Source organism: Pristiophorus japonicus, unplaced genomic scaffold (assembly GCF_044704955.1).
Source record: "Pristiophorus japonicus isolate sPriJap1 unplaced genomic scaffold, sPriJap1.hap1 HAP1_SCAFFOLD_664, whole genome shotgun sequence".
Lineage (NCBI taxonomy): Eukaryota > Metazoa > Chordata > Chondrichthyes > Pristiophoridae > Pristiophorus > Pristiophorus japonicus.
In genome coordinates, this window is record NW_027254577.1 from 222,023 (window position 1) to 248,790 (window position 26,768).

At 52.3% G+C, this 26,768-nt stretch overlaps 1 protein-coding gene across 1 annotated transcript in view; it reads left to right on the forward strand.

Moving 5' to 3' along the window:
- The window catches only part of LOC139255980 (ankyrin repeat and fibronectin type-III domain-containing protein 1-like), a gene marked incomplete at its 3' end in the record, with an annotated part of 240,149 nt that overhangs the window by 191,026 nt on the left and 22,355 nt on the right, over positions 1-26,768 (forward strand). The window contains exon 3 of the mRNA XM_070874065.1: positions 16,925-17,126. Coding sequence (XP_070730166.1) covers positions 16,925-17,126 — 202 coding nt within the window. The remainder of the gene's footprint in view (positions 1-16,924; positions 17,127-26,768) is intronic.

The following is a 26,768-nucleotide window of genomic DNA, read 5'->3' on the forward strand; positions in this document are numbered from 1 at the left end:
ATTTGCCCACTCACCTAACCTATCCAAGTTACTCTGCAGCCTCATACCATCCTCCTCGCAGCTCACACTGCCACCCAACTTAGTGTCATCCGCAAATTTGGAGATACTACATTTAATCCCCTCGTCTAAATCATTAATGCACAATGTAAACAGCTGGGGCCCCAGCACAGAACCTTGCGGTACCCCACTAGTCACTGCCTGCCATTCTGAAAAGTACCCATTTACTCCTACTCTTTGCTTCCTGTCTGACAACCAGTTCTCAATCCACGTCAGCATGCTTCACAGATACACAACGTCACTCCCTCGCCAAAGTCAAAGTGAAAACTATTTACAAGGTGAAGCGGTCGGGAGCCTTTCTTTCCCTGGTGGACCGCCTCGGTACAAATGTCTGTTCTGGTGTGTTGGCTGTGCCCTCGCTGGGCTGGCGTGTTGTTGGTCCTGCAGGGCTGCTGGGTGAGCCTGGCCTTGCTGGGCTGTTGGGCGTGGTGGGTTCAATTTCCTGGTCCGGGGTGGTGTCGTTGATCCTTTGGGTGTGTGTTGTGGGCTCGAAAAAGGTGGTGTCTGCTGTGGGTTGTTCAGGGCAGTCTGTGAACCGCAGCCTCGTTTGGTCCAGGTGCTTTCTGAAAATTTGTCCATTGTCTAGTTTGACGACAAACACCCTACTCCCTTCTTTAGCTATCACCGTGCCCGCGATCCACTTGGGACCATGTCCATAGTTTAGCACATACACAGGGTCATTCACATCAATTTCCCGTGACACATGGCGCGACCATCGTTTACATTTTGTTGCTGCCGCCTGCTCTCTACCTGATCATGCAGGTTGTGGTGAACCAGCGAGAGTCTGGTTTTAAGTGTCCTTTTCATGAGTAGCTCAGCCGGGGACACCCCTGTGAGCGAGTGGGGTCTCGTGCGGTAGCTGAGCAGTACTCGGGACAGGCGGGTTTGGAGTGAGCCTTCTGTGACTCGTTTAAGGCTCTGTTTGATTGTTTGTACTGCCCGCTCTGCCTGCCCATTGGAGGCTGGTTTAAACGGGGCCGAGGTGACATGTTTGATCCCATTGCGGGTCATGAATTCTTTAAATTCGGCACTGGTGAAACATGGCCCGTTGTCACTGACCAGTATGTCAGGCAGGCCATGGGTGGCAAACATGGCCCTCAGGCTTTCAATGGTGGCGGTGGCAGTGCTTCCCGACATTATTTCACATTCAATCCATTTTCAAAAAGCATCCACCACCACCAGGAACATTTTACCGAGAAACGGGCCCACATAGTCGACATGGATCCTCGACCATGGTCTGGAGGGCCAGGATCACAAACTTAGTGGTGCCTCTCTGGGCGCGTTGCTCAACTGAGCACATACGCTGCATTGCCGTACACAGGACTCTAAGTCAGAGTTGATACCGGGCCACCACACGTGGGATCTGGCTATCGCTTTCATCATTACTATACCCGGGTGTGTACTGTGGAGATCTGAGATGAACGTCTCCCTGCCCTTTTTGGGTAGCACTACGCGGTTACCCCACAACAGGCAGTCTGCCTGAATGGACAGCTCGTCCTTTCGCCGCTGGAACGGCTTGATTAGCTCTTGCATTTCAACGGGGATGCTGGCCCAGCTCCCATGCAGTACACAGTTTTTTACTAGGGACAGCAGAGGATCTTGGCTGGTCCAAGTCCTAATCTGGCGGGCCGTGACAGGTGATTTATAATTTTCAAACGCTCCCATGACCATCAACAAGTCTGCGGGCTGCGCCACCATCAACAAGTTTGCAGGCTGCGCCATTTCCACCCCCGTGGTGGGCAATGGTAGCCGACTGAGAGCATCCGCACAGTTCTCTGTGCCTGGCCTGTGGCGGATGGTATAGTTATACGATGATAGCGCGAGTGCCCACCTTTGTATGTGGGCTGAGGTATTAGTATTTATCCCCTTGTTTTCAGTGAACAGGGATGTGAGGGGCTTGTGATAGGTTTCCAGCTCAAATTTGAGGCCAAACAGGTAGTGATGCATTTTCTTTACCCCGAACACACACACTAATGCCTCTTTCTCAATCATGCTGTCGGCCCTCTCGGCCTTAGACAAGCTCCTGGAGGCATAGGCAACAGGTTGCAACTTCCCCGCAACGTTAGCTTGTTGTAATACACACCCGACTCCGTACGACGACACATCACATGCTAGCACAAGTCTTTTACACGGGTTATACAATACAAGCAGCTTGTTGGAGCATAAAATGTTTCTGGCTTTCTCAAAAGCAATTACTTCTTTTTTTTCCCCATACCCAGTTCTTACTTTTACACAATAACACATGTAGGGGCTCTAAGAGGGTGCTTAACCCCGGTAGGAAGTTACCAAAATAGTTGAGGAGTCCCAGGAACGACCGCAGCTACGTGACATTCTGTGGCCTGGGCGCGTTCCTGATAGCCTCTGCCTTGGCGTCTGTGGGCCGAATGCCGTCCGCCACAATCTTTCTCCGCAAAACCTCCACTTCTGTTGCCATGAAGTCGCATTTCGACCTCTTCAGCCGCAGCCCTACTCGATCCAGGTTTTGCAGGTGCTCGACGGTGTCCCGACCTGTGACCAATATGTCGCCCTGAAAAACCACCGTGTGTGGTACCGACTTGAGTAGGCTCTCCATGTTTCTCTGGAAGATCGCTGCAGCCGACCGAATTCCAAACGGGTATCTGTTGTAGATGAACAGTCCCTTGTGCTTGTTGATGCAGGTGAGGCCCTTCGAAGACTCCTCCAGCTCCTGCGTCATGTAGGCCGAAGTCAGGTCGAGCTTGGTGAACGTCTTACCTCCTGCCAGCGTCGCAAATAGGCCGTCTGCCTTAGGTAGCGGGCACTGGTCCTGTAGCGAGAAACAATTAATAGTTACTTTATAATCGCTGCAAATCCTGACCGTGCCATCACTTTTGAGTCCTGGAACAATCGGGCTGGCCCACTCGCTGAATTCCACTGGGGAGATGATGCCCTCGCGTTGCAGCCTGTCCAGCTCGATTTCCACTCTCTCCCTCATCATGTGAGGTACCGCTCGCGCCTTGTGGTGAATGGGTCGTGCCTCTGGGACCAAGTGGATCCGCACCTTCGTCCCGGAAAAGTTTCCAATGCCTGGCTCAAAAAGGGAAGGAAATTTGTTAAGAACCTGGGTACATGAGGTCTCATCGACATGTGATAGCGTTCGGATGTCATCCCAGTTGCAGTGGATTTTGCCCAGCCAGATCCTTCCAAGCAGTGTGGGGCCATCGCCCGGGACAATCCAGAGTGGCAGTTCGTGCACCGTGCCCTCGTAGGTGACCTTGACCATGGCGCTGCCCAGGACAGTGAAAAGCTCTTTGGTGTCCCTTTTCAGTTTCGTGTGGATGGGGCTCAGGGCTAGTCTGAGTGCCTTGTTGCACATCTTTTTACTCATGATGGATTGGCTAACGCCACTTTCCAGTTCCATGGCTACGAGTAAACCATTCACTTTTACATTTAGCATTATAGGTGGACATTTCGTCGAAAATGTGTGCACCCCGTGTACTTCAGCATCTGCCTCCTCTCTCTGAGGCTCGAAATTGCTTTGATCCACCATGGACCGATCTTCCTCTGCCACGTGGTGGTTAGCAGGTTTTTCAGAGTTTGCAGCTCATCTGCAGGCTTGTTGGAAGTGCCCCATTGTTCCACAGCTCTTGCAAACATACCCTTTGAAGCGGCATGAATAGGCTGAATGGAAGCCTCCACAACGCCAACAAGGTGTGAATTGCCTTGCATTCATCCTTTGTTGCGGACTCTGAGTCATCTGGGTCACCTGAGGCCTGCTGGCAGTTGCAGACTCGTGGTTTCTGCCCTGTACATTTCTGCTTGCAAACACAGTTCCAGTTAATTTATCAACATTGCTAGCACTTGTGTGCTGAGAGATTTGTTTGGTGTTATCTCTGGCGGACATAAACGCCTGTGCTATCGCAATGTCCTTACTGAGGGTCGGTGTCTCTACAGTCAAAAGTTTTCATAGGATGGTCTCATGGCCAATGCCCAGTACAAATAAGTATCTGAGCATCTGCTCCAGGTAGCCATCAATCTCACATTGTCCTGCAAGTCGCCTTAGCTCGGCGACGTAGCTCGCCACTTCCTGACCTTCAGATCGCTGGCACGTGTAGAACTGATACCTCGCCATCAACACACTCTCCCTCGGGCTAAGATGCTCCAGAACCAGTGTGCACAGCTCCTCATACGACTTATCTGTAGATTTCAGCGAAGCCAGAAAATTCTTCATGAGGCTGTAGGTCGGTGCCCCGCAGACCGTGAGGAGGACCACTCTCCTTTTTGCAGCGCTTCCTTCTTCTCCGTCCAGCTCGTCGGCTACAAAGTACTGGTCTAGCCGTTCGACATAGGCTTCCCAGTCCTCACCCTCCGAGAACTTCTCCAGGATGCATACAGTTTGCTGCATCTTTGCGTTGGATTCGTATATTCGTCGCCAGTTATTGTGTTCCTAACACAGATGAGACTGTACACAGGGATGTTAAAGTAACAGTGACCTCAGTCTTTATTAAGACACTCCAGAGTGAGGAACAGCCCTTAGGGCCTGTCATGTATGTAACCACAATGTAACACCACTATATTACTGTTTACACTCAACCTCGATGCACACCTTGACCACAAGGGGTGAACTTGTGGGAGACATTCCTTACCTGATCACACAGGTATAAAAAGGGAGGTCCCACGCAGGGTCAGGTTCTTTGGAGTCCTGTGAATAAAGAATTAAGGTCACAGAGTCACCTTGTCCCCAGAATGTGCCTCGTGTGGTTTCATGCTGTAGAGTAAGGACTTTACATTGGCGACGAGAAACGGGAATTCACGACCCACGAGAATGGCCACCGGTAGCACAGAGGAATGGTCCTGTGTTGGGGAAGACTGGGATGATTTTGTCGAGAGGCTTCAGCAAAGCGTCGTTACGAAAGACTGGCTGGGGGATGCAGCGGCCGACAAGCGAAGGGCTCATCTTTTGACCAGCTGCGGACCAAAGACTTACGCACTCATGAAGGACTTACTAGCATCTGAAAAGCCGGTGGACAAAACCTTTGAAGAATTTAGCAAATTGATCGGGGAGCACCTCAAACCGGCGAGTAGCATACACATGGCCCGACACAGATTCTACACCCACTGACGTCGTGAAGGACAGAGCATACTGGACTTTGTAGCGGACCTCTGGCGTTTGGCCAGCCTCTGTAAGTTCACAGACGCCTGCAGGGGGGAGATGCTAAGGGACTTCTTTATCGAGGGCATTGGTCATACGGGAATTTTCCGCAAATTAATTGAGACCAAGGATTTGACCTTGGAAGCGGCGGCGTTGATAGCTCAAACTTTCATGGCGGGGGAGGAAGAGACGAAAATAATATACGCGCCCAATTCTGCCTCTAACGCGGCGATGGATCAGGGAGTCAACATCATCAATGCGACTCAGAGCCCCGCAGGCAGGCAGGGGCAGTCCGATACTCCCCAGGCAGCAATAGACCCCAGAGTAGGACTTCAACAGAGACAATGGCAGGCTGAACGGACATTCACACCATCACAAGTGGACAATGCGGCCCGGGATGGGGCCATTGACACCCACTAATAGGGTACTTAAGAGCAGTCAAAAGGACAGTCAGCGCGGAATGCCTGGCCATAGTTCCTTTGTTCCCAACAATGGAAACTTTAACTCATGCTGGAGGTATGGGGGAAAACACTCAGTTAGATCTTGCAGATTTCAACAGTTTGTCTGCAGAAACTGCAATCTCAGTGGCCACTTAGCTCGAATGTGCAAGAAGTCTGCAACCAGACTCATATATGAGGCGGATGGACCAGAAGAGGGTTCTTTGAGGCAGGATGACTCCTGCGTAAGGGTTGCGATTGGTTTTGGGGGACTGTCAGGAACGGGCTTTTGATCGGGCGCGAAACCTACTTTATTCAAACAAGTTGTTGACCCTGTACGACCCCTGTAAAAAATTGGTTCTGATATGTGATGCATCGTCCAATGGGGTTGGGTGCGTGTTGCAGCAGGGCAATGCTGAGGGTCAACTAGAACCTGTGGCTTATGCCTCGAGATCGCTCTCTCAAGCAGAACGGGGACATGGGATGGTCAAGAAGGAAGTGCTCGCATGTGTCTATGGTGTAAACAAAATGCATCAGTACCTCTTTGGTAGGAAGTTTGAATTAGAGACGGACCACAAGCCATTAACATCCCTGTTGTCAGACAGCAAGGCTGTCAATGCCAACGCATCAGCTCACATACAGCGATGGGCTCTCACGCTGGCTGCTTATGACTACTCCATCCGGCACTGGCCCAGCACTGAAAATTGCGCTGACGCGCTCAGCAAGCTCCCACTGGCCACCACTGAGGGGGCAGCGGAGCAAAGCGCCGAGATGGTCATGGCTGTCGATGCCTTTGACAGCGCAGGCTCCTCCATCACAGCCCGCCAGATCAAAATCTGGACAAACAGAGATCCCCTCCTATCCTTGATTAAGAAATGTGTCCTGCACACGGAGTAACCACGTCAGGACTGCGCCGTTCAAGCCGGCCTCCAATGGCCAGGCGGAACGTGCGGTCCAAATCGTTAAGCAAGGTATGCTCAAGATTCAAGGACCCTTCCTACAATGCCGTCTATCGCGTCTCCTGCTGGCCTATAGATCCTGACTGCACTCGCTCACGGGGGTCCCGCCCGCAGAGCTACTAATGAAACGGACACTCAAAACTCAGTTGTCCCTCATTCACCCAGTCCTGACCGACATAGTTGAGGGCAAGCGCAAGTCACAAAACAAGTACCATGACCGTAATGCGAGGGGGAGATAGATCGAAATAAATTATCTTGTATTCGTCCTCAATCACGTCATGGGGCCCAAATGGCTTGAGGGCACTGTAATTGACAAAGAGAGGAATAGGGTCATCGTGGTAAAACTCAACAATGGCCAGATATGCCGTAAGCATCTGGACCAAGTAAAAAAAAGGTTCAGCATCGACACGGAGAAACCTGAAGAAGACCATGAGATGGAGCTCACAACACCGCCAGTGAACGAGCAACAAGAGCAATCAGAAGAATGCACAGTCCCTGAGGTCAGCCCGGACAGGCCGGAATCACCACAGGTGACAGACACTCACATCAGTGTCCAACAACCAGAGCCCCAACTGCGGCGCTCCACAAGGGAGTGTAGACCACCTGAAAGACTAAACCTATGATCCCAATAAGATTTTAGCGGGGGGGGGGGGGATGATGTCATGTATGTAACCACAATGTAACACCACTGTATTACTGTATACACTCTATACATTACTTGATGCACACCTTGACCACAAGGGGTAAACTTGTGGGAGACACTCCTTATCTGATCACACAGGTATAAAAAGGGAGGTCCCACGCAGGGTAATGGTTCTTTGGAGTCCTGTGAATAAAGAGTTAAGGTCACAGAGTGACCTTGTCCCCAGAATGTGCCTCGTGTGGTTTCATGCTGTAGAGTAAGGACTTTACAGGGCCGGCTTATATACAGTGCTGCCAAGGGATGCTGGGATCCCTTGGGAATTACAGGGATGCGCTCCCTGGTGGCGGAACATGAGATTGCATGCTTTACAGATACACAACAAAAGGAATCAAGGGTTTTGGGGATAGGGCAGCAAGGTGGAGTTGAGGTTGAAAATCAGCCATGATCTTACTGAATGCAGGCTTGAGGGGCTGAATGATCTACTCCTGCTCCTATTGCTTATGTTATCATGGTCATAAGACCTGGATGTCATTCAGGCTTGGGCTGATAAGTGGCAAGTAACATTCATGCCACACAAGTGTCAGGCAATGACCATCTCCAACAGGAGAGATTCTAATCACCTCCCCTTGACATTTAATGACATTACCATCGTTGAGTCCCCAACTATCGGAGGTCACCATTGACCAGAAACTCAATTGAGCCAGCCACATAAATGCCATGGCTACAAGACAGGTCAGAGGCTGGGTATTATGCGGTGAGTGTCTCATCTCCTGACTCCCAAAGTCTTTCCACCATCCACAAGCCACAAGTCAGGAGTATGATGGAACACTCTCCACTTGCCTGGATGAGTGCAGCTCCAACAACACTCGAGAAGCTCAACACCATCCAGGACAAAGCAGCCGCTTGATTACCGGCGCACCGTGGCTGCAGTGTGCACCATCTACAAGATGCACTGGAACAACTCGCCAAGGCTTCTTCAACAGCTCCTCCCAAACCCACGACCTCTACCACTCTCTCACACACACTCTCCACATAATGGATTTCCTACTAAAGGAAAACATAGAAAAACATCTAGAAGCCAAAAATATAATAATGAATAGTCAGAATGGATTTCAAAAGGGAAAGTTTTAGAATCATAGAAATTTACAGCACAGGAGGCCATTCGGCCCATCGTGTCTGTGCTGGTTGACAAAGAGTTACCCAGCCTAATCCCACTTTCCAGCTCTTGGTCCGTAGCCTTGCAGATTACGGCACTTCAGTTGCGTATCCAAGTACTGTTTAAATGTGGTGAGGGTTTCTGCTTCTACCGCCCTTTCAGGCCGTGAGTTCCAGACCCTCACCACCCTTCAGGAGAAGAAATTTCCCCTCAAATTCCCTCTAAATCTCCCCCCAATTACTTTAAATCTATGCCCGCTGGTTGTTGACCCTTCTGCTAAGGGAAATAATCCCTTCCTATCCACTTTATCTCGGCCCCTCATAATTTTATACACCCCAATGAGGTCTCCCCTCGGCCTCCATTGTTCCAAAGAATGTAACCCCAGTCCATCCAATCTTTCCTCATAGCTAACATTCTCCAGTCCTGGCAACATCCTCGTAAATCTCCCCTCTACTCTCCAGTGCAGTCATATCTTTCTTGCTTGACCAACCTCATTGAATTTTTTGAAGAGGTAACAGAGAGAGTAGACAAGGGTAATGCAGTAGATGTAATTTATCTAGATTTTGAAATGACCTTCGATAAGGTACCCCATAATAGGCTGATGAACAAGGTCAGAGAATGCGGAGTCAGGGGACAAGGAGCAGAATGGATCGCTAGCTGGCTTCAAGACAGAAAGCAGAGAGTCGGATAAAGGGCAGCTATCCACAGGGGCAGAAGGTGGGCAGTGGTGTTCCACAAGGATCAGTGCTGGGACCACTGTTGTTCACAACTTATATTCACGATTTAGACTTTGGAATCAAAAACACAATTTTTAAATTTGCAGATGACACCAAATTGGGGGATAGTCAATACTGAGGGGGACTGCAACAAATTACAGGGGGACATTAATAAACTTGCAGAATGGGCATATAATTGGCAAATGAAGTTCAACACAGATAAATGTGAGGAATTATATTTTGGTAGGGAGCTCACTTATTACTGGGAGGATGTGAGTCTAAGTGGGATAGAGGAACAAAGGGATCTCGGATACAAATCCACAAATCACTAAACGTTATGACACAGGTTAGCAAGGCCATAAAAAGCAAACCAAGCACTAGGGTTTATTTCTCGAGGTATAGAATTGAAAAGTAGGGAAGTTATGCTAAACCTGTATCGAACCTCGGTTAGACCACACTTGGAGCACTGCATACAGTTCTGGTCACCATATTATAAAAAGGATATAGAGGCACTGGAGAGGGTGCAGAGAAGATTTACAAGGATGATACCAGAAATGCGAGGCTATACCTATCAGGAAAGGATGAACAGGCTGGGTCTCTTTTCATTTGAAGAAAGAAGGCTGAGGGGTGACCTAATATGAAAGGTTTTGATAGCGTGGATACAGAGAGAGTGTTTCTACTTGTGGGGACGAACATAACTAGAGGCCATCAATATAAGATCGTCACCAAGAAATCCAATGGGGAATTCAGGAGAAACCTCTTTACCCAGAGAGTGGTGAGAATGTGGAACTCGCTGCCACAGGGAGGGGTTGAGGTGAATAGTATCGATGTATTTAAGGGGAGGCTGGACAAGTATATGGGGGAGAAGGGAATAGAGGGTTATGCTGATCGAGTTCATAGAATCATAGTTAGATGAGGAAAGACAGAAGAGGCTCGAGTGGAGCATAAACGCCGGCATGGACTGGTTGGGCGGACTGACCTGTTCCTGTGCTGTATATACTATGTAATCCGATGTAATGTAATCAATCTTACACTTGCACGCGTGCACAGATATGGTACTCCTTCTATTTGCTCTCTCTCAATATCCTGGATTATCCCCATGGATTTTGGTTATTTCTATGACGCAGAAACTGCTCCTATTCTGTTGCCAAGTCACTTGATGGAGGCCAATTGTAATCTCACCCGGTCAGAACGCAGCTTTAAATATAGCAGCAATCACCCAGTCACCACAACTCCCAGACTGGCACCACCATCATCAACTTCCTCTACTTTGTCCCCTCGAGGTTATTCCCTCCGGATTGTTAACATTAAAACATGGCCTAAAACAGTCTATTGTACTAAATAATCAGGAAACGAGATCCGATAGAAGTGTTCAAAATAGTGAGAGGTTTTAAGAAGGTAATTATGGACAAAACTATTTTCAGTAACTGCAGGATTTCAATTTAAGATCATCACCAAAATAATACTGGCTGCATAAAATAAACACACTATTCATCAACTTACGCCTCTCCTAAACGAGCTGACACTCACTGGGGTACAGTCCCACACACACTGACTCTCACTGGGGTACAGTCCCACACACACTGACTCTCACTGGGGTATAGTCCCACACACACTGACTCTCACTGGGGTACAGTCCCACACACACTGACTCTCACTGGGGTACAGTCCCACACACACTGACTCTCACTGGGGTACAGTCCCACACACACTGACTCTCACTGGGGTACAGTCCCACACACACTGACTCTCACTGGGGTACAGTCCCACACACACTGACTCTCACTGGGGTACGGGTCCCACACACACTGACTCTCACTGGGGTACAGTCCAAAACACACTGACTCTCACTGGGGTACAGTCCCACATACACTGACTCTCACTGGGGTACAGTCCCACACACACTGACTCTCACTGGGGTACGGGTCCCACACACACTGACTCTCACTGGGGTACAGTCCCACACACACTGACTCTCACTGGGGTACAGTCCCACACACACTGACTCTCACTGGGGTACAGTCCCACACACACTGACTCTCACTGGGATACAGTCCCACACATACTGACTCACTGGGGTACAGTCCCACACACACTGACTCTCACTGGGGTACAGTCCCACACACACTGACTCTCACTGGGGTACAGTCCCACACACACTGACTCTCACTGGGGTACAGTCCCACATACACTGACTCACTGGTGTACAGTCCCACACACACTGACTCTCACTGGGGTACAGTCCCACACACACTGACTCTCACTGGGGTACAGACCCACACACACTGACTCTCACTGGGCTACAGTCCCACACACACTGACTCTCACTGGGGTACAGTCCCACACACACTGACTCTCACTGGGGTACAGTTCCACACACACTGACTCACTGGGGTACAGTCCCACACACACTGACTCTCACTGGGTACAGTCCCACACACACTGACTCTCACTAGGGTACAGGTCCCACACACACTGACTCTCACATGGGGTACAGTCCCACACACACTGACTCTCACTGGGGTACAGTCCCACACACACTGACTCTCACTGGGGTACAGTCCCACACACACTGACTCTCACTGGGGTACAGTCCCACACACACTGACTCTCACTGGGGTACAGTCCTACACACACTGACTCACTGGGCTACAGTCACACTCCCCAAGATACAGATGCACTGGGAAGGAGTCTAGGAGATGAGTAGTGCTGTATATATTGCAGTGGAGATGTGGGAGGTATTGCTGAGCACGAAGCCCTGGCCTTTGTGAAGCCGAGCAGCTGGATTTGTTAATTACTAGTGTTGTTTCCTGGGGCGTTGAGATGAGTGAGCGTGGTTTGTTCATGTTCCTCGCCTCTATAAAGCGCCTGATTTGAAGGACATCATTGAATGACAGACCATGGCCCGTCTGTTCTACGGTCAGGATTCGACAGGGGAATTAGTGAAAGTTTGGCTTGCTGTGTGGTGATGTCACTAGGCCTGATTCGCAGTTTCCCAGCAATCCCTGGGGATGCGAGTGCTTTAAGTCACATTCACTTTCCTCATTAGTTCCAGAGCTGAGGCTAAGTGAGGGGCAACATCAGTTCATTAACATCCGCAAGGGGTGCGGAGGGAGGGATCTGCTCATGCTCACTGATAGAACGAGGACACTGAGCTATCAAACATCACCCGTCTCCACATCACCTGCCCCAGTCTCTTGAAACCGGTCAATGGTTTCCAAAGCTGCAGGGCACATAACAGCTAACTGTGAGTTTCGTGTTGTGTCATGTCACTGCGTGAACACTCAACTTGTGGCTCATTAACTGTAATTCATTACTGAAAGTGTGCAGGGAAAACACAGGAATCTGTGTGTGACACACCAGGCCGCATGTGTGTGTTTGAGAAGCACCAGTGAGAATGTTTCACACTGAATAATCAGCGGTTAGAGAGAAAGGAGTGCTGACAGGGATGGGGCATCGGAGAGGGAGAGGGAGAGAAGGACAAACAGAGAGAGGGACAGAGAGGGAGAGGGAAACAGAGAGAGAGAGAGAGGGAGAGGGAGAGAGGGACAGAGAGAGAGGGAGAGAGAGAGAGGGACAGAGAGAGAGAGGGAGAGAGAGAGAGTGACAGAGAGGGAGAGGGAGAGGGACAGAGAGGGAGAGGGAAACAGAGAGAGGGAGAGGGAGAGAGGGACAGAGAGAGAGGGGGAGAGAGAGAGAGGGACAGAGAGAGAGAGGGAGAGAGAGAGTGACAGAGAGGGAGAGGGAGAGAGGGACAGAGAGAGAGGGAGAGAGAGAGAGGGACAGAGAGAGAGAGGGAGAGAGAGAGAGGGAGAGTGACAGAGAGGGAGAGGGAGAGAGGGACAGAGAGGGAGAGGGAAACAGAGAGAGAGAGAGAGGGACAGAGAGAGAGAGAGAGAGGGAGAGAGAGAGAGGGACAGAGAGAGAGAGGGACAGAGAGGGAGAGGGAAACAGAGAGAGAGAGAGAGGGAGAGGGAGAGAGGGACAGAGAGAGAGGGAGAGAGAGAGGGACAGGGAGAGAGAGGGAGAGAGAGGGAGAGTGACAGAGAGGGAGAGGGACAGAGAGGGAGAGGGAAACAGAGAGAGAGAGAGAGGGACAGAGAGGGAGAGAGTGAGAGGGAGAGAGGGACAGAGAGAGAGAGGGAGAGGGAGAGCGGGACAGAGAGGGAGAGGGAGAGCAGGACAGAGAGAGAGAGGGAGAGGGAGAGGGAAACAGAGAGAGACAGAGAGAGGGAGAAGAGAAGGATAAAGGGAAACAGAGGAGACGACATTCCTAGGGAAACAGGGAAATGAAGAGAGAGGGAAATGTAGAGAGGAAAAGAGGGCAACAGAGAGGCAGAGGAAGAGATGGAGAGAGGGATAAAGGGAAACAGAGAGAGAACTGGGGAGAGAGAGGGAGACAGAGAGAGAGAGATAGGGAGACAGAGAGAGAGAGATAGGGAGACAGAGAGAGAGACAGAGAGAGAGAGAGATGGAGACAGAGATAGAGATAGGAAAATGAAAAGAGATAAATAGGAGGGGAAGAAGACAAAGAGAAGCAGGGAGTGTATTATTAATTTATTTTCACACAATTCAAGATCACTTATATTTATATCTGCAAGATGTCTGCGTTCTTTTGCCCAGGCACAATACTGCTTCAGTCAGATTTGATGTTAGTCTGATTTATAATTATGCAGAAACAGTATAGCGTGTGACTGTAACCAGGAGAGTGTGACTGTATCCCGGGGAGTGTGACTGTATCCCGGAGAGTGTGACTGTATTCTGGGGAGTGTGACTGTAACCGGGGGAGTGTGACTGTATCCCGGGGAATGTGACTGTAACCGGGGGAGTGTGACTGTATCCCGGGGAATGTGACTGTAACCGGGGGAGTGTGACTGTATCCCGGGGAGTGTGACTGTATCCCGGGGAGTTTGACTGTAACCGGGGGAGTGTGGCTGTATCCCGGGGAGTGTGACTGTAACCGGGGAGTGTGACTGTATCCCGGGGAGTGTGACTGTATCCCGGGGAGTGTGACTGTAACTGGGGAGTGTGACTGTATCCCGGGGAGTGTGACTGTATTCTGGGGAGTGTGACTGTGTTTCGGGGAGTGTGACTGTAACTGGGGGAGTGTGACTATATCCCGGGGAGTGTGACTGTATCCCGGGGAGTGTGACTGTATCCCGGGGAGTGTGACTGTAACCGGGGGAGTGTGACTGTATCCCGGGGAGTGTGACTGTAACCGGGGGAGTGTGACTGTATCCCAGGGAGTGTGACTGTGACCCGGGGAGTGTGACTGTATCCCGGGGAGTGTGACTGTAATCGGGGAGTGTGACTGTATCCCGGGGAGTGTGACTGTAACCAGGGAGTGTGACTGTAACCGGGGAGTGTGATTGTATCCCAGGGAGTGAGACTGTATCCCGGGGAGTGTGACTGTAACCGGGGGAGTATGACTGTATCCCGGGGAGTGTGACTGTAACCGGGGGAGTGTGACTGTATCCCGGGGAGTGTGACTGTATCCCGGGGAGTGTGACTGTAACTGGGGAGTGTGACTGTATCCCGGGGAGTGTGACTGTATTCTGGGGAGTGTGACTGTGTTTCGGGGAGTGTGACTGTATTCTGGGGAGTGTGACTGTGTTTCGGGGAGTGTGACTGTAACCGGGGGAGTGTGACTGTGTTTCGGGGAGTGTGACTGTAACCGGGGGAGTGTGACGATATCCCGGGGAGTGTGACTGTTTCCCGGGGAGTGTGACTGTAACCGGGGGAGTGTGACTGTATCCCGGGGAGTGTGACTGTGACTCGGGGAGTGTGACTGTATCCCGGGGAGTGTGACTGTAATCGGGGAGTGTGACTGTATCCCGGGGAGTGTGACTGTAACCAGGGAGTGTGACTGTAACCGGGCAGTGTGACTGTAACCGGGAAATATGACTGTATCCCGGGGAATGTGACTGTAACCGGGCAGTGTGACTGTATCCCGGGGAGTGTGACTGTATCCCGGGGAGTGCGGCTGTAACCGGGGAGTGTGACTGTAACCGGGGAGTGTGACTGTATCCCGGGGAGTGTGACTGTAACCGGGCAGTGTGACTGTATCCCGGGGAGTGTGACTGTATCCCGGGGAGAGCGACTGTAACCGGGGAGTGTGACTGTAACCGGGGAGTGTGACTGTGTCCCATGGAGTGTGACTGTAACTGGGCAGTGTGACTGTATCCCGGGGAGTGTGACTGTGTCCCGGGGAGTGTGACTGTAACCGGGCAGTGTGACTGTATCCCGGGGAGTGTGACTGTGTCCCAGGGAGTGTGACTGTGTCCTGGGGAGTATGACTGTATCCCGGGGAGAGCTGCTCTGTCATTGGTTATCTTGCTGCTGAGTGTGACTTTGCCCACGAGCCTTTGTGGTGACATCACATGGGGCAGTGTGGTGGGGAGGTACCCGGGAGAGTGTGGGGGGTATCCAGGAGGGTGGAGGGGGTGCCCGGGAGGATGGTGGGGGGGTACCCGGGAGGATGGTGGGGCGGTACCCGGGAGGATGGTGGGGGGGTACCCGGGAGGATGGTGGGGAAGTATCCGGGAGGATGGTGAGGGGGTACCCGGGAGGATGGTGGGATGGTGGGACTGACCTATCAAGAAAGACTGGATCAACTGGGCTTGTATTCACTGGAGTTTAGAAGAATGAGAGGGGATCTCATAGAAACGTTTAAAATTCTGACGGGTTTAGACAGGTTAGATGCAGGAAGAATGTTCCCAATGTTGGGGAAGTCCAGAACCAGGGGTCACAGTCTGAGGATAAGGGGTAAGCCATTTAGGACCGAGATGAGGAGAAACTTCTTCACCCAGAGAGTGGTGAACCTGTGGAATTCTCTACCACAGAAAGTTGTTGAGGCCAATTCACTAAATATATTCAAAAAGGAGTTAGATGAAGTCCTAACTACTCGGGGGATCAAGGGGTATGGCGAGAAAGCAGGAAGGGGGTACTGAAGTTTCATGTTCAGCCATGAACTCATTGAATGGCGGTGCAGGGTAGAAGGGCCGAATGGCCTACTCCTGCACCTATTTTCTATGTTTCTATGTTTCTATGGTACCCGGGAGGATGGTGGAGAGGTACCCGGGAGGATGGTGGGAGGGTACCCGGGAGGATGGTGGGGGGGTACCCGGGAGGATGGTGGGGGGGTACCCGGGAGAGCGGTGGGGGTGTACCCGGGAGGATGGTGGGAGGGGGGTACCCGGGAGGATGGTGGGGGGGTACCCGGGAGGATGGTGGGGGGGGGTACCCGGGAGGATGGTGGGGGGGGTACCCGGGAGGATGGTGGGAGGGGGTACCCGGGAGGATGGTGGGGGGGTACCCGGGAGGATGGTGGGGGGGGTACCCGGGAGGATGGTGGGAGGGGGTACCCGGGAGGATGGTGGGGGGGTACCCGGGAGGATGGTGGGAGGGGGGTACCCGGGAGGATGGTGGGGGGGGTACCCGGGAGGATGGTGGGGGGTGGTACCCGGGAGGGTGGTGGGGGGGTACCCGGGAGGATGGTGGGGGGGGTACCCGGGAGAGCGGTGGGGGTGTACCCGGGAGGATGGTGGGAGGGGTACCCGGGAGGATGGTGGAGGGGGTACCCGGGAGGATGGTGGGAGGGGGGTACCCGGGAGGATGGTGGGGGGGTACCCGGGAGGATGGTGGGGGGGTACCCGGGAGGATGGTGGGAGGGGGGTACCCGGGAGGATGGTGGGGGGTGGTACCCGGGAGGATGGTGGGGGTGTACCCGGGAGAGTCACACTGAGACCGTGAGCTGTTCCCTGCACTGTAGGGGTTCTGTTGCCTGTGTGGACTCTGAGAGTGTGCTGCCACCCATTGTCTCATTGTGTGTGTGTTCTGGCCCCAGGTGTCTGAGTTCCAACATGACACAGCAGATGCAGAACCTGCACCTCTCCAGCACCAAGAAAGGCGGCAGCCCAGTTTCCCCAAGTGCGGCCAAGCGTCTGTATCGCAATCTCTCCGACAAGTTCAAAGGGAGCCACTCATCCTTCGATGAAGCATTCGTGACAACAAAAACCGACAGGGATCTCCTGAGGAAGTCGTCTATGGTAAGACGAGTCATTATTGTTCCGACAAGGTTTCTAAAACCAACCAGCTCCCACTAAATGGGTTAATAAACAAACGGAAAAGGGATAACAACCCCTTTGAATGTTGCTGGGTGAAAGGGTACAGGATAATACTCTATGAATGACTCCACAAGGTCTAGTATTGTACTTGAGCTGTAGTGACCCAAGTCCCATTTACTGTAACTCCAGAGTGAGACACAAGCATGGTGAGCAGCCGTTTATACTAGGCCTTGCACACCGATACAGGGCAACCTCAGGTTTCCATCGCAGTGCCCTCTGGTGGCACACCTTATGTGACTATACAGTTAGTATACATGGTCTACATACATGACACCACTTCCCCCCCACTCCTCCCCGCCCCCCCAAGTCTTTAATGCAAATTGACTGGTACATTGACGGTGACCTGGGCTTTGCTCTTCCTGGTTGACCATTGGAGGGTCGTTTCTAGCTTGGGTGGGTTGGTAGTGAGATTTGTTGCCAGTGGCGGTCCCCCTGGTTTCTGGTTGTGTGTCCATGACTACTCCATTCTCCCCCCCACACAGAGATCAGGCTAATGGCCCGTTACACGCAAGTTGCATTCGAGTTCATCACATGGGTTTTACATTTACATCTTGGTACATTTGTTGGGTGGATTACAGTTGCGTTTCTTTTTGTGTGGTACATTTACATGATCAGTACAGGTATATCAGTACAGGTACACAAGGACAGTCTAGTTCCAGCACGGCCGGATGAGATCTGGGTCATCTGGTGGCGGTGCAGTGCCCCATGCTGGTGGGTCTGTGGGCGAGGTGAGCTCATTTTGCTCGAGTTGACAGAGTTCAGGGCTCTTGCCGTTACTCCTAGTGTCGAGCAGGCCCAAAGACATCTGATGTGTCTGTGACCTCCCTGTCCTTTACATTTGCACAGTGTCGCTGCTGCTCCCTGGTAAGCGGTCTGAGCGAGTGAGCGAGCGTCTCGTCTAAGCGACAGTGGGGCTGCCTCGTCTTGTCTAACAGTTCGCAGGGGACTGCTGACTCGCTTTCCTTGAGGGCACCGTTGTGAGCACTCTCTAGTTTGGGATCCTGGCTGGTCCAGGTCCCGTTCGGAGGAGCCGTTGCGGGTGACCCTTCGCTCTTGGGCATTGCCGCGGTGGTGAGTGGGTTTGTGGGCTGTGCCTTTTCCACCCGGGTGATGGGCGACGGTAGCTGACTGCGAGCATAGGCGCAGTTTACTGTTTCTGGTCCGTGGCAGTTCATGCCATCGGGTGCCTGCAATGTTAAACCGATCTGAGGCAGGGTATCGCTACCGGAGCTTCTGCTCTCCGGGGATCGTTTACTCTGCAGCGTGTCTACTTCTGTCAGATACATCGTTCTGGTCCCGGGGACACAGGCTACAACACTGGGTAGCCCGCTGGACCTGTATACGACCGTTGTGTGTTTGCCCGCTACATTTACTGATTGCAATTTGCACCCGAGATCGCTCAACAACATTTTGCTCGTTACAGCTGGACTTTTACATTGGTTACCAATTTCAAGCAGTTCATTCAAAAATGGCGGGTTGCTGGCCTCCTTTAAAATAGCCTTACTACTTTTACCCCAATCGTCTTCCTTGCGTGGAACCACGTGTTGTTGCTCCATTAGCGCTGATCTCGTGGTTTGGACGCCATCGTTTCCCTGTCCATGATGTCGACTGCCGCTGTCATGTATGTAACCACAATGTAACACCACTGTATTACTGTATACATACAACCTCGATGCACACCTTGACCACAAGGGGTGAACTTGTGGGAGATACTCCTTACCTGATCTCCCAGGTATATAAAGGGAGGTCCCACGCAGGGTCATCACTTGTGGAGTGCTGTGAATAAAGAGTTGAGGTCACAGAGGGACCTCGTCCCCAGAATGTGCCTCGTGTGGTTTCATGCTGTAGAGTAAGGACTTTACAGCCGCGATCTTCTTTCCCAGGGATTCTGCCACTGAAGCTGGGAAGGCGCCCTGGGATCCAATCTTTCTCCCCAGGAGTCCTGCCACTGAAACCAGGAAGGTGCGTTCAGGTCATCTCGGCCGGACCATCGCCAAGCAGTCGTGATGAGCGCTCTGTGCCTCGGGGGCTGTGCGGATCTGCTCTCCAGTGCCTGGTCCAACCGAAGGTGGGGGCTTGCTCTGCCTCTGAGCATGGGAAACGTCGATCGCTGGAGGGATGAAGTCTTCCCAGTTCCAATGAATCTTCCCCATCCATCTTCTTCCAAGTAGCGTTGGTCCATCACCTGAAACAATCCACAATGGTAAATTGTGCACCGCACCATCATGGGATACACTTACATCTGCACTACCAACAACTGATATCAGTTCCTTGGTGTAGCTTTGCCTGAACCGGGACCAGCTTGGGTCGTTCCGCTTGATCGTTCCATAGTCTCTCAAAGGCTTCCTGGCTCATTACTGACTGACTCGCCCCCCGTGTCCACTTCCATGAAGACTGGAACACCATTTATCTCGACTTCCATTATCACTGGAGGACAATCTGTGGTGCACGTATATACTCCATACACTTTGTCCTGGGACTGAACTGCCTCTCTAGCCATCTCCTCGTAATCCACGCTGGATTCACAGCCATCTGCTGACTCCTCTTCCACGTGGTGAACATTCGCTGGAGGTGGCCCTTTGTGCTGAAGCCTTTGCACACAGTCTCTGAATCGACACAGATGAGCCTTGTGATTACCTCCGCAACGCCAGCATGGTGCTACTCGACTTACGTTTGCATCGCTCGGCGGACTCTGAGTTAAAGGACTCGGGGGGGCCTGTACGCTCTGCCCTGGGCAGATTCACATTCAACAGTTCTGCCTGTGAAAGGCACCATTCTATTTACAGTACTTGCCGGGTTTGAGTCCTGAGAGTGAGTCATCATCTGCATGGAGCTGCAGCGTGAGGCCATGAACGCCTGGCTGATGCTGATGGCCTTTTGCAGAGTGACGGTGGTTTCGGCAAACAGTAGCCTGTGAAGAAGGGCCTCATGACCGATGCCGATTACTAAAACGTCCCGCAACGCATCGGCGAGGGATCACACGGTCCTGTCAGCCTCCTGAGGTCGGCAGTGTACTTCGCGATTTCCTGGCCCTCGGGACGACGGTGTGTATAAAATCGATGCCTGGCCGCGAGGAAGCTCTCCTTCGGTTTGAGTTGGTCCAGAATTAGCACTTTCAGCTCCTCGTATGACTTGGTCGTTGTTTTCTCTGGTGCAAACAAGTCCCTGACAAAGCCGTAGACCGCGGGCCCACAACTAGTCAACAGGATAGTTCTGTGCTCAGCGTGGCCAGATCATCGCCTACCAAGTCGTTTGCTACAAAATATTGGTGAGCCGCTCCGTAAAGACTTCCAAATCTTCACCCTCTGAGAACTTTTCTAATGCACCAACATTAGTCATTTTTGCGTGAAAGTTCGTAATCTCATCGCCAGTTGTTATGTCTTTAATATTCTTATGAATGACTCCACGAGGTCTAGTATTGTACTTGAGCTGTTGTGACCTTAGTCCCATTTATTGTAACTCCAGAGTTACTGGGCCCTGCACACCTTAGGTCTCCCACCACAGTGCCCTCTGGTGGCACACCTTATGTGACTATACAGTTAGTATACATGGTCTACATACATGATAGAAATGGTAAGAACATGCGGCAAGACGAAGTCAGGTGATCAGCCCTTGGCGATAACCGTACAGCAATACAGTCAGTACTGCATCAGAAGGAGGACAAAAGCAGTAACTGTGGCCACAGCCTCCTGAACAGATTATTTCCTCCAAATATTCTCAAGAGAACACAGAAGCAACGTGCCCTCCTCAAACTGCGATCCCAGCCACAATCAGCCACTTTGGGGGGAATTCCACAGGGGCGTTGTTCACTGATCATCAGGGTTCTCAGTAATGCTGGTCTAAACTCTGACCAAACTGGCTTTTAACATAGAACATGACCAGATGCTGCCGTTAATTCCACTCTCCCTTTCTACAATCCTTCACACCATGGGGAAGATCAGGACTTTGTGCGATTAGGTAAAACAGTTGATAGTGATTTGGCAGCATGTTTTACATCTCTCCCATTCCCTCCCACTATCGAGGGTCAGTCACACAGTGAGGGGCCGCACTATCGAGGGTCAGTCACACAGTGAGGGGCCGCACTATCGAGGGTCAGTCACACAGTGAGGGGCCGCACTATCGAGGGTCAGTCACACAGTGAGGGGCCGCACTATCGAGGGTCAGTCACACAGTGAGGGGCCGCACTATCGAGGGTCAGTCACACAGTGAGGGGCCGCACTATCGAGGGTCAATCAGTCACACAGTGAGGGGCCGCACTATCGAGGGTCAGTCACACAGTGAGGGGCCGCACTATCGAGGGTCAATCAGTCACACAGTGAGGGGCCGCACTATCGAGGGTCAGTCACACAGTGAGGGGCCGCACTATCGAGGGTCAATCAGTCACACAGTGAGGGGCCGCACTATCGAGGGTCAGTCAGTCACACAGTGAGGGGGCCGCACTATCGAGGGTCAGTCGGTCACACAGTGAGGGGGCCGCACTATCGAGGGTCAGTCACACAGTGAGGGGCCACACTATCGAGGGTCAGTCACACAGTGAGGGGCCGCACTATCGAGGGTCAGTCACACAGTGAGGGGCCACACTATCGAGGGTCAGTCAGTCACACAGTGAGGGGCCGCACTATCGAGGGTCAGTCACACAGTGAGGGGCCGCACTATCGAGGGTCAGTCACACAGTGAGGGGCCGCACTATCGAGGGTCAGTCAGTCACACAGTGAGGGGCCGCACTATCGAGGGTCAGTCAGTCACACAGTGAGGGGCCGCACTATCGAGGGTCAGTCAGTCACACAGTGAGGGGCCGCACTATCGAGGGGTCAGTCACACAGTGAGGGGCCGCACTATCGAGGGTCAGTCACACAGTGAGGGGCCACACTATCGAGGGTCAGTCACACAGTGAGGGGCCACACTATCGAGGGTCAGTCACACAGTGAGGGGCCGCACTATCGAGGGTCAGTCAGTCACACAGTGAGGGGCCGCACTATCGAGGGTCAGTCACACAGTGAGGGGCCGCACTATCGAGGGTCAGTCACACAGTGAGAGGCCGCACTATCGAGGGTCAGTCACACAGTGAGGGGCCACACTATCGAGGGTCAGTCACACGGGCCGCACTATCGAGGGTCAGTCACACAGTGAGGGGCCGCACTATCGAGGGTCAGTCACACAGTGAGGGGCCACACTATCGAGGGTCAGTCACACAGTGAGGGGCCGCACTATCGAGGGTCAGTCACACAGTGAGGGGCCGCACTATCGAGGGTCAGTCACACAGTGAGGGGCCGCACTATCGAGGGTCAGTCACACAGTGAGGGGCCGCACTATCGAGGGTCAGTCACACAGTGAGAGGCCGCACTATCGAGGGTCAGTCTCACAGTGAGAGGCCGCACTATCGAGGGTCAGTCACACAGTGAGAGGCCGCACTATCGAGGGTCAGTCACACAGTGAGGGGCCGCACTATCGAGGGTCAGTCACACAGTGAGGGGCCGCACTATCGAGGGTCAGTCACACAGTGAGAGGCCGCACTATCGAGGGTCAGTCACACAGCGAGGGGGCCGCACTATCGAGGGTCAGTCACACAGTGAGGGGCCGCACTATCGAGGGTCAGTCAGTCACACAGTGAGGGGCCGCACTATCGAGGGTCAGTCAGTCACACAGTGAGGGGCCGCACTATCGAGGGTCAGTCACACAGTGAGGGGCCGCACTATCGAGGGTCAGTCACACAGTGAGGGGCCGCACTATCGAGGGGTCAGTCACACAGTGAGGGGCCGCACTATCGAGGGGTCAGTCACACAGTGAGGGGCCGCACTATCGAGGGTCAGTCACACAGTGAGGGGCCGCACTATCGAGGGATCAGTCAGTCACACAGTGAGGGGCCGCACTATCGAGGGTCAGTCACACAGTGAGGGAGCCGCACTATCGAGGGTCAGTCACACAGTGAGGGGCCGCACTATCGAGGGTCAGTCAGTCACACAGTGAGGGGCCACACTATTGAGGGTCAGTCACACAGTGAGGGGCCGCACTATCGAGGGTCAGTCACACAGTGAGGGGCCGCACTATCGAGGGTCAGTCACACAGTGAGGGGCCGCACTATCGAGGGGTCAGTCACACAGCGAGGGGCCGCACTATCGAGGGTCAGTCACACAGCGAGGGGCCGCACTATCGAGGGTCAGTCAGTCACACAGTGAGGGGCCGCACTATCGAGGGTCAGTCACACAGTGAGGGGCCGCACTATTGAGAGGTCAGTCAGTAATGATATTCCTAATGTCCTGCCAATGCTTCCTTAATAATGGACTCCAGCATTTTCCCAACGACAGATGTTAGGCTAACTGGTCGATAGTTTCCTGCTTTTTGTCTGCCTCCTTTTTTAAACAGGGGCGTTACATTTGTGGTTTTCCAATCCGCTGGGACCTCCCCAGAATCCAGGGAATTTTGGTAGATTACAACCAATGCATCCACTATCTCTGCAGCCACTTCATTTAGGACCCTTGGATGTAAGCCATCAGGTCCAGGGGACTTGTCCGCCTTTAGTCCCATTATTATACCTGGTACTATTTCATCAGTCTCCCAGATATTCTCGGTTCCTTGGATGATGTGAGTAAGGCTGACATTTGCCCACAGCGGGAGCTCAGTGAGCATGTGGGAAATCCTGGATGCTTCGCGCAACCAGGGCGACCACGTGTGCATGAGCTGTCTCCAGCTACATCAAATTGAGCTCCATGTTTTGGAGCTTGAAACATAGAAAATAGGTGCAGGAGTAGGCCATTCAGCCCTTCGAGCCTGCAGCACCATTCAATGAGTTCATGGCTGAACATGCAACTTCATTCCTGCTTTCTCGCCATACCCCTTGATCCCCCGAGTCGTAAGGACTTCATCTAACTCCTTTTTGAATATATTTAGTGAATTGGCCTCAACAGCTTTCTGTGGTAGAGAATTCCACAGGTTCACCACTCTCTGGGTGAAGGAGTTTCTCCTCATCTCGGTCCTAAATGGCTTACCCCTTATCCTTAGACTGTGACCCCTGGTTCTGGACTTCCCCAACATTGGGAACATTCTTCCTGCATCGAACCTGTCTAAACCCGTCAGATTTTAAACGTTTCTATGAGATCCCCTCTCATTCTTCTGAACTCCAGTGAATACAAGCCCAGTTGATCCACTCTTTCTTGATATGTCAGTCCCGCCATCCCAGGAATCAGTCTGGTGAACCTTCGCTGCACTGCAAAGTACTGCAGTACAGCGGGACCTGGGGGTACTTGTGCATGAAACACAAAAGGTTAGTATGCAGGTACAGCAAGTGATCAGGAAGGCAAATGGAATCTTGGCCTTTATTGCAAAGGGGAGGGAGTATAAAAGCGGGGAAGTCTTGCTACAGCTATACAGGGTATTGGTGAGGCCACACCTGGAATACTGCGTGCAGTTTTGGTTTCTGTCATGTATTCAACCAGCATTGTAACCCATGTATAATCTGACCTATGTTGTACACGGTGAGAACAATGACCACTAGGTGGTGAACTTGTGGGAGACACTCCTAACCTGGACCTTCAGGTATAAAAGGGGAAGCTCCACCCACTTCCATCACTTGAGTGCTATGAAATAAAGGATAAGTCACAGACTGACCTTCTCTCAAGCATGGGCCTCATGTGCATTTACACTGTATAGTAAGGACCTATCAATGACGATGAGAAACTGGGATTTAAATCACGCGAGCATGGCCACGAGCAGAACAGACGAGAGGTACTGTGTTAAGGAATGGTTGGGACAGAGATTCAACATTCTTAAAGCAGCACACAGTTCTCCAGGCAGACAAGGGCAGCCGGGCATGCCCCAACATGTAGTCGAACCCAGAGGGGGAGTTCGACAGAGACAATGGCAAGCTGAACGGCAATTCACGCCATTGCAAGGGACAATGCGGCCAGTAATGGGGTCATCAACACCTGTTAATGGTGCACTCAAGGACAATAACAGGGGCAGTCATGGACGATCGACTGGCAAGGGACCTTTTGTTTCCAACAGCAGCTCATGCTGGAGGCGTGGAGGCACACACTCAGCCGGAGTTTGCAGAGATGAGCAAAATACCTGCAGAAATTGCAGAAATGAACGCTGGGGGAAATCGCTGGAAGCTGAAGTTCAGCGAGTTCATGTGGAGCATGTATACAGTTCATACACCAGGACGCCACCGATAATGATGAAAGTGCTCCTCAATGGCATCCCAGTATCAATGGAGCTAGACACGGGGGCCAGCCAGTCCCTGATAAGTATCAAACAGTTCGACAAGTTGTGGGCATCCATGGCCAGGAGGCCAAAATTATCGCCGATTGACGCACAGCTATGGACATACACAAAGGAGATCATTCCGGTGCTAGGCAGCGCCACGGTAGTCATGACCCACAAAGATTCGGAGAACAGGTTGCCACTCTGGGTTGTCCCGGGAGACGGTCCTGCACTACTGGGAAGGAGTTGGCTTGCTGTCATGAACTGGAAATGGGGCGATGTCGTGGGGGCCAAGGTAGTGATTCACATAAACCCGGATGCCAGGCCAGTACACCACAAGGCCAGAGCGGAGCCGTACGTGATGCGGAAAAAGATAGAAGGCGAATTGGACCGCCTGCTCAGGGAAGGCATCATCTCGCCAGTCGAATTCAGTGACTGGGCGAGCCCGATTGTGCCGATGCTCAAGGCGGATGGGTCGGTCAGGATATGTGGCGATTACAAGGCCACCATCAATCGGGTGTCACTCCAAGACCAGTACCCGCTACCGAGAGCGGAGGACCTCTTTGCGACAAAATTAGATCTGACCTCAGCTTACATAACCCAGGAGCTGGCGAGTGAGTCGAAGAAGCTGACCACCATCACGACACACAAGGGGTTGTTTGAGTACAACAGATGTCCGTTCGGGATTCGCTCGGCCGCCGCGATCTTCCAACGAAATATGGAAAGTCTCCTCAAGTCAATTCCAGGGACGGTGGTTTTTCAAGACGACATCCTCATCACGGGTCGCGATACTGAAGAACACCTCCACAACCTGGAGGGGGTGCTACGCAGACTGGACCGGATAGGTCTGCGACTGAACAAGGCGAAGTGTGTCTTCCTAGCTCCAGAGGTAGAATTCCTGGGGATGAGGGTAGCAGCAGACGGGATCAGCCCTACTGCGTCCAAAACGGAAGCGATCCAGAGAGCACCCAGACCCCGTAACACGACGGAGCTGCGTTCATTCCTGGGGCTCCTGAACTATTTTGGTAACTTTCTTCCCAAATTGAGCACGCTGCTAGAGCCGCTACACGTGCTCCTACGCAAAGGTCGCGAATGGGTCTGGGGGGACAGCCAGGAAAGGGCTTTTAATAGAGCACGCAATTTGTTATGTTCCAACAATCTGTTAACGCTATATGACCCATGTAAGAAACTTGTTTTAACATGCGATGCGTCGTCCTATGGTGTCGGGTGTGTGTTGCAGCATGTCAATGCCAAGGGTCAGTTACAGCCGGTAGCTTATGCCTCCAGGAGTCTGTCCCAGGCAGAAAGGGGCTACGGGATGGTAGAAAAGGAAGCGCTAACATGTGTATATGCGGTAAAGAAATT